At 38.1% G+C, this 17378-nt stretch overlaps 1 protein-coding gene across 2 annotated transcripts in view; it reads left to right on the forward strand.

Moving 5' to 3' along the window:
• The window catches only part of LOC111869045, a 19103-nt gene extending 2180 nt beyond the window's left edge, over nucleotides 1-16923 (forward strand). The window contains exons 1-5 of one of the 2 annotated variants that reach the window (XM_023860239.2): nucleotides 86-464; nucleotides 8209-8382; nucleotides 10284-10416; nucleotides 14212-14336; nucleotides 16639-16923. In XM_023860239.2, the coding sequence (XP_023716007.1) occupies nucleotides 332-464; nucleotides 8209-8382; nucleotides 10284-10416; nucleotides 14212-14296 (525 nt within the window). In that variant the 5' untranslated portion in view covers nucleotides 86-331 and the 3' untranslated portion in view covers nucleotides 14297-14336; nucleotides 16639-16923. Of the gene's footprint in view, nucleotides 1-85; nucleotides 465-8208; nucleotides 8383-10283; nucleotides 10417-14211; nucleotides 14337-16638 lie in introns of those variants that run through there. The other variant, XM_023860240.2, reaches the window with a different exon arrangement.
• Nucleotides 16924-17378: the final 455 nt, after the last annotated feature.

Raw genomic sequence — 17378 nt, forward strand, 5'->3', positions numbered from 1 at the left:
GGGGGGGGTAGTGGTCAGAATGAGTCTACAATTTGGCCTAGTGTACCAGCCGTCTCTATGCATGAGGGGGGGTCGAACTGACATGGGGCGAAATCAGGATGAAGTGAACGTGTTTTCCAACTTCCCTGAGTACAAACAACACGTCACAGCAAAGTAATGCCATGCTATCACAGACCAGATAGTGGATATTATCAGTGTGAGGTGAAGAGGTCATAAAAGTGCTTCGACTCCAAGTCTCAACGTCCAGTCTTTCCTGGTGTGTTCTGTGCTCCGAGTGTGTCGACAGTGCTGATTCTCCGATCCCTGTGCTCTTGTTTACATAGGTCTGCTTATGGTCCCTGTGTCATCTCTCCGCGTGGAGTCTAGTCAATTTGCTGAAGGGGGATTTTACTCTCATCAGCAGCAATATTTGGGTTTCATACGTCCAGATCAAGTGGAGGAACTGCTTTTTGATTTTTGCCCTGGTAAGAACACTATATTGTTCCTTGCAGACCAATGAAGGCATATGTTTTCAAATAGGTCATGACCGCTTTCTTATAAAACAGTATTTATTCTGCATTTATGGTCATCTTCCCATTTCCTGCGACGTTGTGTAGCCCATGCAATCGGAACAGAGAGACCTTAAATAAATTAAGAATGATAAATCAATGATGAAATAGGCCGTTTGGGAGCCAGGATAGCTCAGTCGGTATAGCGACTGGCTACGGGCTGGACGACCAAGGCGTCGGAGTTCAAGTACCCGCAGGGTCATTTTCTCTTCTCCATGTCGTCCAGACCGGTTCGGGGGTCCACCCAACCTCCTATCCAAAAGATACCGGGGACTCTTTCTCTGGGGGTAAAGCGGCCGGGGCGTGAATCTGATCATTCATCTCCAGCTAGTGCCAAGGTCAAGAAAATTTGGATCTACACATCCACTTTCTCATACGCCTTCATGGCTTAGTGCTTAATTAGTTAAGCACAAGGGACAACTTTACTTTTAATAAACCGTCTTTGAAGAAATAAAAATATCTAATTTTTAGGTCCAGAAGCCTGTTTCGGGCTTCGTTCCAGAACGTGTTTTGAAAAACTGAGATGAAGTTGCCTCTGTGCGTAAGCACCACGCCATGAAGGCGTACTGGTGACGTGGATTTAGCTCACATGGAGGTGAAGGGATTAGATGTATGCTCCGACCACTTTACTTGCTGGAATAAAGCCCCTGTTAAAAGTTAGGAAGTTCTGTGGGACGTTTAGTCTGTCTGAACTTTGTGTCGAGGAGAAAAATTCCTGTTTCGAATCTGTCTCCTGCCGACCGACCTATAACGTATGAAGTTATATCTGATGTATCTCAGAGCAGGACTTAGGAAATTAAGATCAAGTTTCATTACACAGACTTACAAGTAGACTTTACAGATGACATAAACTCATAGCCTCTGTCACCAAATGTTGTCATTACGAGCAATCCTTTGTTTTAAAAACGTGGAAGAACATATTCCTATAACAGATCATGGAGGCCTATAGCGTTGTGAGACGCCGAGGCTTCCACATTTTCTAGACAATCGGCTCACAGATGGCGGTGAAGTTGTCAGTCTTACGCTCCGGCCGCCCTTTAGCCACAGGAAGATTTCTGGTACAAGCTGAGTTGACCCCAGGGCTGTAATGCGGCTGGAAGGATTGGGTGAATTGAAAAAATCCACCTCATTGGGACTCGAACCCGCGACCTTCCAGCTTCTAGCATAGTGCCTCAATCAACTACCGCTACCGGGATAGCGCAGTCGGTATAGCGACTGGCCAGGGGCTAGACGATCGAAGGGTCGGATTTCGAGTCCCGACAGGGTCATACGTCTTCATGGCGTAATGCTTAATTAGTTAAGCACAGGGACAATTTTTCCTTGTAGAATAATTCATTTTATATGCGGTCGCAGACATTTAATGGATCGGCGATGGGTAAACACTAATCTCTCACCGCTCTAAATACGGACCAGCCTAGGACAGTACACGTTTCAGTTGTTCGTTACAAGTAGCCAAAGACTAAACGAAATCCGTTGAAGAGAATCTTTCTTGAGAAGCGAAGAGTCTATCAGCTGGTTAAGGATTAATTTTCGTTTATGGAACACGAAGTTTGTTATTGTGTTCACAACCCACCACTATTGACACAAAACTTGAGCCATTTTAATCTCGTCCCACACCGTTGCGCTCTGTTTATTATAAATATAATATAATCTTCATTTATACACGAAGTTCTAATTATTTTCAAAATGGTTCCTCGACAAAAATTTGGTACATAATGTAAAATAGAGATTTAACTTAGTATGTTGTCTACTATTTCTACGTATCTAACATATTTTAATGTCGTTTATGTTAGTAAAATACTGTTTGCATCTAGATTAACATCTACAGCGTTATATAACTCTGCCACCATTAAGTTTATATTTGCAATGCACAGTCAACATCAACGTAGGATACAGGATCATAAAGAATGCTTTTGGAAAATACTGTACAATACACTCCCAGATTAACCATTTTTCAAATATTCTGAATTATCGTGCAGTAGCGAAAATTTCAAGAAAACTTCCCGTATTTTAAGCTTATTCAAAAACGAACATGGGATGTACTCGTTACGTGCCAGTGCCACAAACACGCCGGTTCCATTGCAGTAAAGGTTAGTTGAATTTGCGATTACGTTAGGGTGCACGTGTCTGCAACCTTTCACCCATCCGTTGTCTCACATAGGATGATTCCCATGCACGAAGCAAAATGAACACGTGTTGTGGCAGTGTACTGAGGTTTCTGTAAGAGTTTTACTCATATAACCTGCAAACCCAGTTCCCCATATATGCTGAATGACGGAGAGTTCACCTCTTCAACCACAAGTGCATATTTCCACCCTAATTAAAGTAATGAAACGTACGTTTCTTGACTTGATAGGTTCTAATAAAAATATATTACAAGTGAACAAAATATTATGTCTTCCAGGACGTGGCAACTGTGTGTTTGGTAAATAGGTACCAGTGTTCTAGAGGAACCCGCTATTGCCATATTGAGGATAGATTTTTTGGCACTAAAGATGAGGATAGCAAGAAACATTGGCACCTGTATTCCAAAGTACACGGTGCCACGTCCCAGAAGACAACTATCATCGTAGTCACCACCATGAGAATCTAAACCTTTACGAATGAGCTAACAGGAGATATTAATTCTGTGTATTCTCTCAGGCCATTGTGATTTTCTTGAATTATTCGAAGATGTAAGTTACGTAACTTCAAATGACAGGATTACGTGAATGATTTACAGAAAGAATGTGCAAAGAAGCTATCGTAGGCTGGTTTATGTTTTTATATTAGTATCCAACCTTCTCCATGCAACTCCGTCTCTGAACCTCACACAACTTCATGTCTAGTGGATACCGTGGGTAGAGCGGGAATGGCGTGAAGCTGACCACTCACCTCCATCTAGTGCAGAGGTTAAGAATGGTGGAACTATACCTCCATGTCCCTTATGGCTTCATAGTGCTTAATTACGTAATTAAGTACAGGGACAACTTTACATTTACCTTATCAGTCCCCATCTGGAGATTTCGAGGAATGCCACGAAACATCTAGCAAAATAGCCGGTTTCTGAGCCGAAACTCGCGACTTACCGAAGAAGATGTGCTAGCTATTCTCTGCGACGTCTTAAGTATAATGAAGCCCACGGAAAATGACAGTAGAATGTATTTAACGACCATAGGCATACATTACAGAGAAGAGAGTTTAGCATGAAGTACACATGAGTGCCGGTGTCTCAAAGAGTTATACAAATATCTCAGAAGCCTTCAACGGGCGAACCAAATTTAGAATCACGTGTTCATGCCAAGCCACACATCTTTCAGCCATCCGACAGTATATATACCTGTTGTGGGGGAAGCCGAGAAAGAAAGTATTTCCTAACAGCCCTACAGCCGCATACTGTCCCAGTCCTATACGCGTATTTATACTTGACTTCATGTCATACATCTGCCTTGTATCAATTCCATTGCAGAGCGTTTTCATTTCTCCGCGAAATTGGAGCACTTCCTCAACCTAGGCATGAATAATACCAAGACTGTCGTATATAAATAACTTGTGAAACGAATCGAACTGACGTAGAACAGGGTACAGTGGCAGGTTTTTATGATGATGATGGTGTTCAAGTGGTAGACTCCACAATAAAAAGGCATTTCTTGTACAAGTGAATAATCACCTATACCATAAAGTGAAGTATTCTTTTTTGTAAAGCAACTTTGGATGTAGCTCACGGGGAAACAATAAAGTCTCACAACATTCAGGTTAAAAATTGTCCCTGTGCTTAGCTAATTAAGCACTACACCATGAAGGCGTATGGGGGAGTGGATATATAGATCCACATTTTCTTGACCTCAGCACTAGTTGGAGGTGAGTGGTCAGCTTCACGCCCCGACCGGTTTACCCCCGGGAAAGAGCCCCCGGTACCCGTTTCTAGGAGGTTGGGTGGACCCCAGAGCCGGCCTGGACGACATCGAGAAGTGAAAATTCTTGACCCCACCGGGACTCGAACTCCGACCCCACGGTTGTCCAGCCTGTAGCCAGTCACTATATCGACTGAGCTATCCCGGCTCTCTGGGATGCAAGTACGTAAAGCATATCTACGCCTATGGAGGATGGGGGGCTATAGAACATCCCCACGGTCTGATACTCTTCATTTAAACGCCTTATCTGCTTCGATAACCCTGATTTGCGTCATCTTCAATATTGGTCCATGACAGACGAACAGTTGGAAAACTAGAGCATTCTGTTAGCTTACATACATTCATGCATGCTTTTGAACGTCGTATAATTTTCTTTCTGCCGTTTAATGGCTGATTCATATTGCCTAGTATAAGGTGACTGAAATATCAGTTGTTATAGACGAATGAGCGACCACCATATGCGTATATATTAAAATAAAAGAAGGACGTTTTTAAATCTGGAATATTTAAATGGAGTTACATGGACAGAAAATGAACCCTTGAAAAGAATAAGGCAGTACTAGTAGTAAACAAGATCTCAATATTCGGTAAACACCTTCCTCGCCTATGTGACTTTCCTACTCACTGATGGAGCTGAGCCCTTCTTGAGGAGCCATTGTGCAGCTATTCAAGAACTACCCAGCATTTTATGAACCCCGAAGGTTCATTACCGTGTTCACAAGAGCCCTCCACTGGTTCCCATCCTGAGCCAGGTCAGTCCAGTCCATATCATCCCATCCTATCTCTCTATGATCAATTTTAATATTGTCCACACACCTACGCCTTGGTCTTCCCAGTGGTCTCTTTCCTTCTGCCTTTCCCACCAATATCCTATATGCATTCCTATTCTCCCCCATTCGTGCTAGATGCCCTGCCCACCTCATCCTCCTTGATTTGATCATTCTAATTATACTTGGAGAAGAGTCTGAAGTTATGAAGCTCCTCATTATGTAGTTTTCTCCAACCTCCCATCACTTCATCTCTCTTCAATCCAAATATTCCCCTCAACACCCTGTTCTCAAACACCCTTAGTCTATGTACCTCCCTCAATGTCGGAGACAAAGTTTCACACCCGTAGGGAACCACAGGCAAAATTATAGTTTTGTATATTCTATTTTTTTTTTGGGACATCACATACATCCTGAACTTTAGAAAACAGGAGTGTATTTTCTTTCATTCTCAAGAGCTGAATGTTCAGTATAAGCTCACTGTACATTATTTATAGTTCAACCTATTATGTGCGCTCTAAGGTCTTGTTAAGTGACAGCCCAAACGCGATGACATCAGCTCTGTCAAAATAACGCGGTTTGCAAATTAGCTCTTTCAGACACACAACGTGTTACTGCCGTGGACGTTGTCACTGAAGGACACGCCTGATGACGTTGTTGCGTCCCTAGTTCCAACAGGACCACACAACGTGTAAATAAAACTACTGATATCCGACTTCGTACTCTATTTACCACAGAAGCGCCGCGATTTACTGACCCCTGGCCCAACCTGTTTATGGCGTAACATGCCCCCAAATCGGCCGAAAATATGTATGTATGTAGCACTGTTAAGGCCGCGCCATAGTTCAAGCGATTAGTAGCTGGCTTCCCACTGCGGCGGCCCGGGTTCGATCCCGGCTCTGGTCAAGTGGAGATTTGTGGTGGACAAAGTGGCGCTGGGGCGGGTTTTCTTCGAGTACTTCGGTCTCCCCTGCCAATCTTCATTCCACCAAATTCTCCATCATCATAATCACCCGGGACAGGTACAGCAGGCCAATCAGTGGTCGCAATGCCGAGTGGACCCAGTTGGACTCCAACCACTACTAAGAAAAAAAAGTGTATATATAGCACTGTTAACAGATCTTTAGTTCAATTCCAGACGCCAAATACTGCAGTTACAAGCTTGCAGCAGTGAGAGTACATACTACTATGCCTGGTGTAGTAGTCTCGCAAGTAAAATATACACCTGGCAATGCACTTAGCCAACATGTGACTGTCAGCCTATGCCATTTCGAGGCGAACAGCGCTGAAGTGACTATTGGCCAGTGTTGTTTCGAGGCGGACAATTGTTAACTCAGGGAGAATTAAACCGCGGTCGGACTATAGAGCACGCTTACAATAGTTCGAAGTTGGTGCCTTTTGTTTAATGTTGGCAATTGCCAACTCGTAATTCTAAAATTTAACAACAGATAGGAGCACATGTATCGATTGATTCAAACCGATTCAAACTACCGAAATCGTCTCCGTGGTTCCGAGAGATAAAAATGAACCGCCGTGCCTTCATGTCAATAAACCGCATGAGAGCAGGCCACACCAGTCTTAAAGCAAACCTAAACAGATTTAACATTGTGCCCACGGCCGAATGCGAATGTGGTGATGGGCTGCAAATGGAGGAACATATCTTCTGGGACTGTAAACTGTACGAGGACCAAGGGCAACAATGATGGACAGCTTGTCTGAGAACAGCAGAAAAGAATACCCAAAGTCAGTTATAGAACTCTTAAGGCTAGAAGAAAAAAGATTTCTGCAAGGCGTCTGTTACTTCATAAATAACATGCATACGTAAGATGGATACGTAAGAAAAGTAAAAGAAGTAATTGTACTGATTATTAACAGTATACCCTCAGATTTAAGTTAAGATCTATATTAAGAATCGCGGGGTGACCGCTATGATTGAATAAGATGTTTATAAGAACGTGTTACAGAAGGCCGGATGGGCATTGCCTAGGCCTTTTTTGTATTTACAATAATTTTTTCTACAATTAAAAATAAAAAAAAACTACCGAAATCGATAGTACAATTTAGAAGTCTAATGCAGTCTGATGTTCCTCATGTTCAGGTACCGAGTGGTAGGATTCGAATGGCAGGGTTGAATGGTTTTAACTGGGTTATAACGAACCCTGTTGAATTATGCTTCTTTTTTTACAAGACTTCCTCAATAGCAGATTGTTATTCCCAAATGAATCATTCGATAGTTCTCATCGGGATTTAGCGATTGCATATTTGTTGAGCATTATTTTTCAGAATGTGACTCCGTGTAGCTGGGCAGACTTTCACTGATTTTAGCTCTGCCTAGTACTCGAACCTGCAGGTGGATAGAGTTCGTTCCACCAAAGCATCGCAAATTTACTACCAATCTGTGCATTGTCGTATCCTAGAACCGGTATCATCTCACTGCTGCTAGAACATCAGACTTAAAATTATTGACTTTTTGGACATTATCTTTCATCCGTTTTTCATTTAAAAACAGCGTTTTGGAAACTGGACTATGTCTTCATCCTCAGGTAGAAGCCTACTCAGTTGTGCCCAATTGATAGAGCTAGTCCCTTGGTTTGGTTTATATGTTCTGCCTGTCAGTTCTGGTGTTCAGAGTAGGGACAAGCTCTACTGATTGGGCCAAACTGAGTAGGCATAACAAAGGCTTTTAGCAGACTATGAGGCGTTATATCCCAGAGGATATGTCTCATTATTGGTACTGTTGATTAGCTGCATAAGTAGAATACTTGTATAGATTTGCAGAATCATGAAGATTGCATTGGATTGTATAGTTACTGAAATTGAAAGATATATATTATTTTATTTTTCTGTCCATTTTTATTCTTCCAAATTACATATGTATTAGCATACACATTATGTAAGCTAATGTAGACCATGTTCTCTCAAAAGTAGTTGCATGGAAAAGAAAAAAAAAATTGTTGCTCATTGAATTCTGTGTAAAGGAGTGCTTATGTGATTTTACAGACTGCCACAAGCAGATGTCTTCCATCCCTCAAGGAGCTTATGCAACTTGGAAGGTGCGTGCAAATGAAGGGAAAAATCAAGTTCCAAACGTTGACAACATGCTCTCTACAAAGAGAAGGGAACCAGAAAAGAACACACCTCATCAGCCATATTATCCTCATGTTTATAAGAAATGTAAGAGTTTTCCTCTCCTTGCTGCAGTAAATGATTTTCATTTATTGGCCCTGCTAAGTAATGAGTGGAGGCAGGATAACATAAATGGTATAGTGACTGGCTATGGGCTGGACAACCAAGGGGTAGGAGTTCGAGCCCTTGTAGGGTCAGGAATTTTCTCTTCCCCATGTCGTCCAGAATGGCTCTGGGGCCCACCCAGCCTCCTATCAAATGGGTACCAGAGATTCTTTCTCCTAGGGTAAAGCAACAGGGGCATGAAGATGACCACTCACCTACAACTAGTGCTGAGGTCAAGAAAATGTGGATGTATACATCCACTTCCCATACGCCTTCATGGCAGAGTGCTTAATTATTTAAGAAGCGGTACAGTTTCACTTTTACTAAGTAATATGAGTACTGGATAGAATGACTTATATGTACCAAAAACTCAAATAACTGGGATGGTGCAGTCAGTATAGCAAATGGGTGCAGGCTGAATGCCCGGGGGGTTGGAGTTCGAGTCAAGGTAAGGGCAAGAATTCTCTCTTCTCCACGTCATCCAGACCGGTTCTGCGGCCTGCCTAGCCTCCTATCCAGGGGTAAAGTTGCTAGGATGTGAAACTGACCACTCACCTCTTGACTACTGCTGAGGCCAAGAATACATGGATCTATATAGCCATTCATAACATGCCTTCACGGCTATCGCTTAATTCGTTAAGCACAGGCACAGCTTTACCTTAACCTAAAAATAACTAAAAGCAACCTATAGCTCAGCTTGACTTGGCTTCAAACTGTGAAGGCACAGGTTCAGTCCAAGGACAGTCCATATGTAGTCTTTTGATGAAAAAAGTTACACTGGAGCAGGTTTTCCTCTAGCACTTTCCTAAACATGGTAACTCTTCTGTTAGATGCACTATGAATATGAATATCTTGATACTATTAATTGCAGAGACATATAAAGCATGAAAATGCTCATCAGTGTTGAGAGAGCTCATTTCTTATCTAAGCACACTAATTGTATGTAATGGAGCAGCAGCTGATGGCTTTTCATCAGCTAAGACTGTATCATATGTGCAGCTCTTGAGTTTTTATGAGATCAGTAACCCACTCTATGTCCTCAGGAAGAAACTACTTGACATTTGAAGGAGTGGCTATAAATTGTTTGACACCTGTAACTTTTCTGGTGCAACACCTGTCAGTGTTTCTTTAGTGGAGTATTTTGTATTATATAAAAAGGTTATCAACTCTGTCCAGTGTGAATGATAAAGGTTTTTTTTACTCCTTTTTAATCTTTCATCCTTGACATGTTTCGATCTGAGAGACCAACTTTAGAAGGATATGTCAATACAGGCAGAAAATACTATGACAATGTGATTGGTCAATATCAGTACATACATACAATATCATTACAATGCCATGAAAGGAGAAGAAAAACTTTTATCAGTCACACTGGATGGAATTGATAACCTTTTATAATATTGCTAGTGTGATGGACCAGGATGAGCCAAATCAAATTCTGTATCATACTTTCTGAGAAACAATTTTCTGTTATCTGTCATTATAGAAAATTCTAATTTCTAACATTGTAATAGCAGAACCCCAAGATTTGACTACACTGATACCAAAGTGTGCTGCTGGACACAATCTTGATCCAGATCCACCCATCTTTTACAGTAGCTCTCTCTTATGTCTAACTCAGTGTTATCCTGTTCTTAGTCTTACATATGGAGGTTTTCCAGGATAGTCCTCCATTCATTCCAATATCTAATGTCATTAATATTTTAGAATGACTTGAAGTAGGACACTGTTATTTTCACTAAAGGAGGTTATTCTTAATCTGGTTCCTATAAAAACAAGTTATATGTTAGCTGGATGTATTCTGAATACTTCATTCTCATACAGTACTCCATTTCTTTCTGCAGACCAGGAACAGCCACCTGTTAAATATAACAGCAAACTAATGAACAGCATCTGGGGACTCTACAATCGATATTCTGTACATAACCTTAAGAAGATAACAGAAGGGGAGGAAGCCCTTCAGGGAGTGCAGCAGTTGTAAGTACATTCTTGTTAAATCTATTTGTGCATGATTCATATGCTAAAAGATACAGGATGAACAGCAGCCTGGATTGTAATACAAAATTTCTAAGACTAATCATAGATAATACCTTATCATGGAAAGATCAAATAAATCAGTTTGTAACTAAGCTGAATGCGGCTAGTTATTCTATTAGAACCCTATCTGCAGTTATGACTCAGGAGAGTTTAAGGATGATTTATTTTGCATATGTACATTCCATTATGTCGTATGGAATAATATTTTGGGGCAGTTCGACTCATAGCAATTTAATTTTCAAAATCCAAAAACGAACAGTAAGAATTATTATGAAGGCAAGAAATAAGGACTCTTGTTGTCCATTGTTCAGGCAGTTAAATATTCTGCCCTTATATTCTCAATATATATTTTCTGTATCAATTTTTGTTGGTTAAGAATTTAGATATATTTAAATTTAATTCTGCTATACATAGCATTAACACCAGACAAGGTTTTGACTTACATTTTCCAATTAATAAATTAGCTGAAGTGCAGAAGGGTGTATATTATTCAGGAATTAGGATATTCAATAATATACCACAAGGAATCAGGAATCTATTAAATTATATTACTAAAGTCAAACAGGCTGGTTCATTTTATTCTTTAAATGAATATTATGAATGGAACACAAGGGGTGATCTTGGTTCTTATAAATAGTATCTAAAATTAACCTTAACAAGTCCTATTAACTAACTAAAAATATATAAATAATCATCTACTTTAGATTTGCATACATACAAACTATGACTTTTATTTAAATGTACAATCTCTTGTTTTATGAATATTTTTATTTATATAGAGTTATGTATGTATGTATGTATTTATCACCATAATAATTTTTAGTACACTTCTGAGAGAATTTATTTATTCCATTTATTGTTCATGCATGTTGGATGTTTTTATAGTTTTTTCTTTTGATGTGTGAGTGATGTAACATACATTATTTGATATTGCATTGTTTATTGATAATATCCATTCATATGCATTGTTTTTATAAACTGGATGAATTTTATAAGATAAATGGTTAATATGTTTTCATCTAGTATTTAAGTCATGTTGTAGTTGCATTTTATTATGTTTAGTGACTGTGTTGTCTACGTTTTATATTATGTTATTTTGACTTGCTCCAGTGATTGGTTGGAACATTTATTTTGATTTTTGACACATTCTGTGGTGTGTGAACTTGTTTATGGCCCTGTAACTGGATCTACTTGAATATAAGAATAAATTAAATTAAATTAAAATTAAGGATGTTTTGAAACACTTCAGCAACTTAAAGAGCCAAGTATAACTATTTTTAACTTGTAATGAAGACTAGTATTTATAATTCTTTATATTTAACATTATGTAATTCTGTGTTCTGGGAATCCATACATAAACTAGCATAACTGCCATTCACAGTTTCAAAAGGTAATCTTGGGAATATTCGACAAGGAACTTAAAATTGTTGGTATGAAAGATTTTAATCCTAATGTATATTAATTACAAAGAGAAAAAAGAGTTGACAAAGTAAACATGAATACGTATATACTCATATTGTAAAACATTCTGACAAATATGATGCCTACTTATGTTCATTAATAGTCGCACTNCTGTATCATACTTTCTGAGAAACAATTTTCTGTTATCTGTCATTATAGAAAATTCTAATTTCTAACATTGTAATAGCAGAACCCCAAGATTTGACTACACTGATACCAAAGTGTGCTGCTGGACACAATCTTGATCCAGATCCACCCATCTTTTACAGTAGCTCTCTCTTATGTCTAACTCAGTGTTATCCTGTTCTTAGTCTTACATATGGAGGTTTTCCAGGATAGTCCTCCATTCATTCCAATATCTAATGTCATTAATATTTTAGAATGACTTGAAGTAGGACACTGTTATTTTCACTAAAGGAGGTTATTCTTAATCTGGTTCCTATAAAAACAAGTTATATGTTAGCTGGATGTATTCTGAATACTTCATTCTCATACAGTACTCCATTTCTTTCTGCAGACCAGGAACAGCCACCTGTTAAATATAACAGCAAACTAATGAACAGCATCTGGGGACTCTACAATCGATATTCTGTACATAACCTTAAGAAGATAACAGAAGGGGAGGAAGCCCTTCAGGGAGTGCAGCAGTTGTAAGTACATTCTTGTTAAATCTATTTGTGCATGATTCATATGCTAAAAGATACAGGATGAACAGCAGCCTGGATTGTAATACAAAATTTCTAAGACTAATCATAGATAATACCTTATCATGGAAAGATCAAATAAATCAGTTTGTAACTAAGCTGAATGCGGCTAGTTATTCTATTAGAACCCTATCTGCAGTTATGACTCAGGAGAGTTTAAGGATGATTTATTTTGCATATGTACATTCCATTATGTCGTATGGAATAATATTTTGGGGCAGTTCGACTCATAGCAATTTAATTTTCAAAATCCAAAAACGAACAGTAAGAATTATTATGAAGGCAAGAAATAAGGACTCTTGTTGTCCATTGTTCAGGCAGTTAAATATTCTGCCCTTATATTCTCAATATATATTTTCTGTATCAATTTTTGTTGGTTAAGAATTTAGATATATTTAAATTTAATTCTGCTATACATAGCATTAACACCAGACAAGGTTTTGACTTACATTTTCCAATTAATAAATTAGCTGAAGTGCAGAAGGGTGTATATTATTCAGGAATTAGGATATTCAATAATATACCACAAGGAATCAGGAATCTATTAAATTATATTACTAAAGTCAAACAGGCTGGTTCATTTTATTCTTTAAATGAATATTATGAATGGAACACAAGGGGTGATCTTGGTTCTTATAAATAGTATCTAAAATTAACCTTAACAAGTCCTATTAACTAACTAAAAATATATAAATAATCATCTACTTTAGATTTGCATACATACAAACTATGACTTTTATTTAAATGTACAATCTCTTGTTTTATGAATATTTTTATTTATATAGAGTTATGTATGTATGTATGTATTTATCACCATAATAATTTTTAGTACACTTCTGAGAGAATTTATTTATTCCATTTATTGTTCATGCATGTTGGATGTTTTTATAGTTTTTTCTTTTGATGTGTGAGTGATGTAACATACATTATTTGATATTGCATTGTTTATTGATAATATCCATTCATATGCATTGTTTTTATAAACTGGATGAATTTTATAAGATAAATGGTTAATATGTTTTCATCTAGTATTTAAGTCATGTTGTAGTTGCATTTTATTATGTTTAGTGACTGTGTTGTCTACGTTTTATATTATGTTATTTTGACTTGCTCCAGTGATTGGTTGGAACATTTATTTTGATTTTTGACACATTCTGTGGTGTGTGAACTTGTTTATGGCCCTGTAACTGGATCTACTTGAATATAAGAATAAATTAAATTAAATTAAAATTAAGGATGTTTTGAAACACTTCAGCAACTTAAAGAGCCAAGTATAACTATTTTTAACTTGTAATGAAGACTAGTATTTATAATTCTTTATATTTAACATTATGTAATTCTGTGTTCTGGGAATCCATACATAAACTAGCATAACTGCCATTCACAGTTTCAAAAGGTAATCTTGGGAATATTCGACAAGGAACTTAAAATTGTTGGTATGAAAGATTTTAATCCTAATGTATATTAATTACAAAGAGAAAAAAGAGTTGACAAAGTAAACATGAATACGTATATACTCATATTGTAAAACATTCTGACAAATATGATGCCTACTTATGTTCATTAATAGTCGCACTGCTGCCACTCCAACCTCCTCAAGCTCCGGCTCCAAGGGAGGTTCATTCCATAACGGTCCCCATTGCCATTCAGCCTGAGATGCTGTGTGGATTGGGCTCATTTACTACAGATATAATGGTATGAAATTAAAACTCATATGGACTTGCCGTCTTGTATGTGGCTGCTTGAATACTGAACTTTCATTTTAAATTTCTGTTTTCAAATGTTCTTTTGGTTTAAAAGAATAATTTTGAAAGTGTAAAAATATGATGAAAGTTTAGAAGTGTATCATTTTATTTCAGAGAGCCAATTTTTAGGAATTTATGGTTTACCATTACTGTATGTTAATCAATTAGCCTGCAGTCAACATTGTGCCAGCCAAGAGTTTCTACCACAACAAAGGATTAATTGTACAGTTTTTTCACAGCTAACAAATTTGAACGATGAGCATGCATTATAATGAACGTGTTATTGTTAAAATATTACACTACAGAAATCATCTGAACTGTTTTTTGATATTATAGATACTGAAAGCATAATAAAAGAAGAAAAAAAAATTCTGAAGTTTTGCGTGATATTTTTAATTTACCTGCAAATTTGTTCTGCCATTTAGTGTAGCATTCTACAAAACATTAATTAATATAGTGAGAATTATTTGACAATGGACTTCAAAGGGCTTTCCTGGGTACGGATCCAGAAGTCCAGGTTCGATTCCTGGCACTACCAGATTTTCTGAGAAGTAGTGGGTCTGGAACGGGGTCCACTCAGCCTCATGTGGATAATTGAGAAGATACTTCAAGGAAATAGTGGCTCCCGTCTAGAACACCGAAATTAATGGGCGTGGGATTCATTGCACTGACCACGCAACACCCTCTATCCGCTAAAGTTGGCACTAACTTCGCCAACAAGCAGTGGTCTCTTGGTATAGTTTGCTTGTGGACTAAAACCACGGAGTTTGTTTTGATGTTCAAAGGGCTGAGTCATCACTGATGTGAATGCAGCTTGAGCATGTATATTCGTGTTTTGGACTTATTTATGGTGAATTAATAATTATTTTATTAACCAACTGTTATTTTGGTGCTGTTAGATTTTCAGTCTGTTACCTGTCTCTTATTCTTAGCCAACAAGAATATAAATATATGATCACACTCAATTGCTTCAAGACCAAGGCATAATGAAATGTCAGAATATACGAGGGGGTACCCAAAAGAAACCGAACTTATTTTTCTTAAACTTATTTATTCAAATTTTAAGCACAAACCTTCAATCCCCTTCAAAGTACTCTCCACTTACACTAATACACTTGTCTAGTCCTTTATTCCATTTTTCAAAACATTGTCTAAATTCATCTTTTGAGATGCTTGACAGCGCCTCCGTCGTTTTTTCCTTTCATGTCTCTTTTCATTCGAGGAAACAAAAAAAAAGTCGCACGGAGCAAGGTCGGGTGAGGAACAGGGGTCATACCATTTTTGGTCAAGAATTGTCGTACAGACAGGGCTGTGTGAGCAGGGTCATTGTCATGATGGAAAAACCAGTCACCCAACTGCCACAGATCTGGCCGCTGAGCTCCAAGTCACTCCCGACAGCTCCACAATTTCTTCAATGGTCCATCGTCGATCTTCCTTGACGATTTCACGAATTTTTTCAACATTTTCATGTGTTCGGGCCGTGGAAGGACGACCAGAACGAGGTTTGTCATCAATTGACATTTCACCATTTTTGAAACGGGAAAACCACTCAAACACTTGAATTTTCCCCATAGCATCGTCCTTGTACGCCATTTTTAACATTTCAAGAGTTTCTGTTCAACTTTTCCAGAGCAAAAAGCAGAATTTCACCGCCGCACGCTGTTCACGAAAATCAGCCATTGCAAAAACGACGATCACACAAAACAGTTGTCACTATAAACTCTGCTGAAACTAGTCCTTACTTTCTGAAGCAACGGTAGTCGGCTTATGGACTCAGGAATGTTAGCTCTATGCGCTCATAGCGGCAAAACGCGGTACTACAAAAGCTCTGCCCACAAAAAAATTAGTTCGGTTTCTTTTGGGTACCCCATCGTATGTCTTACTATTTCTTCCTGTATTCACAAGAATATATCAGTTATTCCCATATTGTTATTAAATATTTACTACCTTTGTTCCTCACTTAAATTCCTACAGAATGAGCCTTAGGTTCAAATATTCAAAAAACTGTACTTGTTATAATAATGGGAACTCCTACTCTAACAATGAAATTTTGAAAGATTTTCTTGGGGAAACTAATCTGAAAGGTTCAACATCGGATCTTTCACATAGAATTTATTCTTGAGCAAAGAACTAAATTAAATACAAATCAGTGCCATTATAGTTAACTACAGATTTATACTATAATTTTAAAATCATTACATGCATCATTTATGTAAATAGTTTAATCTCATAATTATTCCTTCCAATTTCAGAGCCTCTGGTAGTCAACAGTACAGCCAGACACTGTAACCTCAGAAGCTGGGTAGTAGGTGGGGGCCACTGGAAACGTTTAAGTGCCCTAGTAATGGATAATGTAACATAGGAGATGTAATATATTTTTATTCATATTATTATAATTGTTAAACATGTTTTGTATTTGTTGATATTCAAATGTCAACTTACAAGATTAATAATAGTGAATACGATGAATAATTATGACCACAAAAGATTATGAAATTAAAATATATGAGTATGAGGAGTGAGCCATAGAAACCAGCCCTCGCACTGCGACCTTCAATGATCTATTGTGCTTCCCCTTTGGATTAACCCTTTATTAATCCTACTCTTTGAATGAAATGAAGGACTTTATTTATAGGGGCATCATAAAAGTCATTTGGTTCCATGAAGAACTGAGCCAGGTGGTGATATCTTAGGTAAGCTATAGCCTCACAGTCACATAAGATGTGTGTGATTGATTCATCTTCTTGTAGGCACCTCTCACAAGTTGGGTCATCTGTCAGCCCCAGTTTGAAAAGGTGCCCTTTTAGGTGTCAGTGTCCAGTAAGTAATCCTACCATCAATCTTAATAGATCTATGTTTAATTTTAACAGGTCCCTTGTTCTTTTAGCAGAGGGTCCTGATATAAATCCTTTTGCCTGTTTGAGTTCAATTGTGGATTCCCAGTGTTTTTTAAGTTCTCTATCAGTCCAGTCCCTGATCGCTTTTTTTGGCA

The sequence above is a fragment of the Cryptotermes secundus genome, unplaced genomic scaffold (assembly GCF_002891405.2).
Source record: "Cryptotermes secundus unplaced genomic scaffold, Csec_1.0 scaffold70, whole genome shotgun sequence".
NCBI classification, from domain to species: domain Eukaryota; kingdom Metazoa; phylum Arthropoda; class Insecta; order Blattodea; family Kalotermitidae; genus Cryptotermes; species Cryptotermes secundus.